General features: G+C 34.4%; 1 protein-coding gene across 1 annotated transcript in view; it reads left to right on the forward strand.

Annotated features, from left to right (window-relative positions):
* Window positions 1-2458, forward strand: part of LOC106943230 (receptor-type tyrosine-protein phosphatase F-like) — a 13146-nt gene extending 10688 nt beyond the window's left edge. The window contains exon 4 of the mRNA XM_015026562.1: window positions 1750-2458. Within this exon, the coding sequence (XP_014882048.1) occupies window positions 1750-2090 (341 nt within the window). The 3' untranslated portion in view covers window positions 2091-2458. The remainder of the gene's footprint in view (window positions 1-1749) is intronic.
* The last annotated feature ends 807 nt before the right edge of the window (window positions 2459-3265 follow it).

Below are 3265 nucleotides of genomic sequence, written 5' to 3' on the forward strand. Positions count from 1 at the left end.
CTTTGGGGCAAGGACCAAAAAGGGCAGGTGCTCAAGCTCCCCCAGCCCCCCCCTCTGCACGTGCCTGCTAACTAGCTTGTGATCTAACACAGTGTTGCTCATTTTTTTCACTGGGACAGGGGTGAGGGGTTATAGGGGGTTAGAACTGCTGCTGACTGACTCATCTGTTGTTAAGTGTAGTAAAAGGTTCAGGGATAAGTTAAATATATGAATATGTTGGAAATGTTTTTTTTTCTCCTAATTCACTAAATGCTCTTGAAAATAGTGACACCCACAAAATAGAGATATTCAGACATGAGGTGGGTGTAAATTTCCTTTCCTTTCCGTTTTCTGAAAATACAAACAACATCCATAAGTCTGACATGCGTCACACTAATGGCTGCTATGTCCTGCTGAGCTTACGTTCTCCAACACAGATGCTAACTTAGCTGCTGTCTCGACTGAGATGATCATATTTCCATTATTAATACAGCAACACACATTTTATCCTATGAAACTTTACAACTTCACGTCACAAACAAACCATTTTAAAGTAGGAAATATTTATGTATGTGTTGTCAATCTATTACCATGATTTGGTCTTTAAATTGCTATTCATATTACTTTATATTACTATAGCTAGTACGATTATTACTAGAACATTTCCGAAGAAATTTAAACAAGGCCTGCCAAAGTGTGCCTGTCGGTTGGAACCCACCTTTCTGATGCTAAAAATTAGCATCAATGCTAAAGTAAGCTACAATGTACTCATTAGCATGTGGAGAGTCAGAAGTATGTTGAGTAAGTTGAACTTACACCTTTCAGAATGTTAAAACTAGTGCATAAGCTAAATTTTCCCAAAATGCTAATGTTAGTCTACATGCTGCCGCTAACACCGACCGCACCCACACTGGCACATGTGTAACTAGTGTTACTCATGTGACACTAGTAAGTTGTGTCATATTGACCTTCTCCTTTCAGTATGCTAAACATGGCCAATAAATAAGAAAAATAGCTGAAAGATTTTTGTAGGGAAAAGGGTAATGCTGGTGCACTGCCCTGCTATGCAAGGCGGTGCATAATAATAATAAATAATACATTTTATTTATTATATAATAGTATGAGCCAAAATAATATTTAAAGAACAAATCATACTAAGAGATTAACAGTAAATAAATACATAAATATTTTCTACATTAAAAAAGTTTGTTAGGGCTTTCTGTGTATTTTGTTTAGAAAATAATTTTATTAATTCAATGTTCAATGTATTATTTCACTATTATTTTATTAATGTGGTTTACCAGTTTGAATAACCTGACTTCCAATCCATGAAGAAAAAACATGCAAAGCAAAAATACACCAGAAACAGACCTGCAGCCCACGGGCGGTTCTAGGGGGGGCTCCACAGGGGTACTGAAGAAATTATACTAAATAAATGTGGTGGATTTATTTAACTTTCACAATTTTATTTTTACAATGAATTAAAAGTTCTAAGCTACCTCTATATACTCTATGGATAACCTTTTTAACAACGAACACTGCCATAAAATATTGTCATATCACTGCAGCGGCCGTCCCACCCCATGAGAGTAGGATGACACATGCCATTGTGGGTGTCCCTTATCCCTTATTTTAATTTCTGAAATTAGCATATATAATCTCTTCAGCCCGCCCCTGCTTGCAATGCACTAGTATGCACTGTTACCATACTGCTAAAAGAATGATGATTTAGGTGATAGAACCTGTGTCATCTGTTTGTTTTTCTGACAGAGGACCAGATACCTGCTGGTTTCCCCAACATAGACATGGGACCCCAGCTGAAGGTTGTGGAACGAACAAATACAGCTACGATGCTGTGTGCAGCCAGTGGAAACCCAGACCCTGAGATTTTCTGGTTTAAAGATATGTTGCCTGTGGACATCAGCAGCAGTAATGGGAGGATAAAACAGCTGCGGTCAGGTGAAGTAGTCTTTTCAACTTATTCATGCACATTTTCATATTGTAATTTATCAAAAAGGGGATTTAGCTGCAGCTTTGATGAGTGTTTAGTGATTTTAAAATGCTCTGTGGTAAGACCGACCTTTCTCTCAACACAGCTGATGGTAAAATAGAGGAGACACAACGATTACAGCACCAGACTTAATTAAAGTCTACGGAATTATTTGATGTGAGCATCAGCATGTAAAATTCAGCTTGACTTTAAGCAGAACTCACAATTTCATCAAGGGGTTTCTTTCTCAGGCATGAGGTAAATGTTACACAAATTTATTTAATAAGAAAATAAATCTTCAACCACTTAATATGGAGGGTTTTTTTTTAGCAACAATAGATTTATTTAAAAAACCATAATGCAAAAAAATAATTATAGTTATTCTGATAAATAGCAGATCAGTAGCCAAAATCCCTCAAGAATAATATAAGGTTATATTTAAATCACTCAAATGATGTCAGCACGAAAAATAAATAAATAAATAAATAAATAAATAAATGTCCCAAAATTTCAGTTTATTTTAATCATAATAGAGTCTCATATCCTCAAAAACAAAGTCCTGAAAATATTCCCCAAAGTTCAAAGTCCCAATCTAAAATTAAAAATCCAAAACGGCAAAATCCTCCCCCAACAACAGAAACTGTCCATAAGTCTGATATATTTATCTTTTAAATTATTTAGTTTAGTCAAAAGAAAACAAACATAGTGGTTATGTTACAACCCCCTTGTTGTAACATAATGAATGAATCTTCATTTTAAAATGAAGATTCTTTAAAACATTTAATTTTGAAAAATAAAACAAATTTCAATATTGACCAGAACAGCAGACAAGGCATTTTTGGGACACCATATTAAAAAATATATGTTGAAACCAAGCCCCAAAACCCATTTTGCCCAGCCTGCTGTGTGGTCTTAACAAGCTCAATGTTTTGTAGGGGTCTGGGACTGTCAAATAAAGATTAGGCAGCAAAAATGCTTCCAAAGATAATTTGACCGATGGAAAAGATCACTGAGAAAAATTTTACCAATGGTTACTTAAAAAAATTGTGGCAACAAAGTGACACGTAATATAATTGAATAGAATTTAAGTTCTACAATATTGATTAAAAAGTATTGAATATGTTAACTTAACTTAAAAAAATGAAGTACATCTTAATAAAAGCAACAGCTGAAATGGGGTTGATTTATTAATATCAATGCAAATGATCATTTATATTGCCCAAAAATATTTAGTAAATCCAAGTCAATTTTACAAGAAAAACTCATTTTTATTTACTAAGTATCTGAGCAAAAATG

The sequence above is a fragment of the Poecilia latipinna genome, unplaced genomic scaffold (genome assembly GCF_001443285.1).
Source record: "Poecilia latipinna isolate Pla-1442-1.1 unplaced genomic scaffold, P_latipinna-1.0 Scaffold5016, whole genome shotgun sequence".
In the NCBI taxonomy this organism is placed as follows: domain Eukaryota; kingdom Metazoa; phylum Chordata; class Actinopteri; order Cyprinodontiformes; family Poeciliidae; genus Poecilia; species Poecilia latipinna.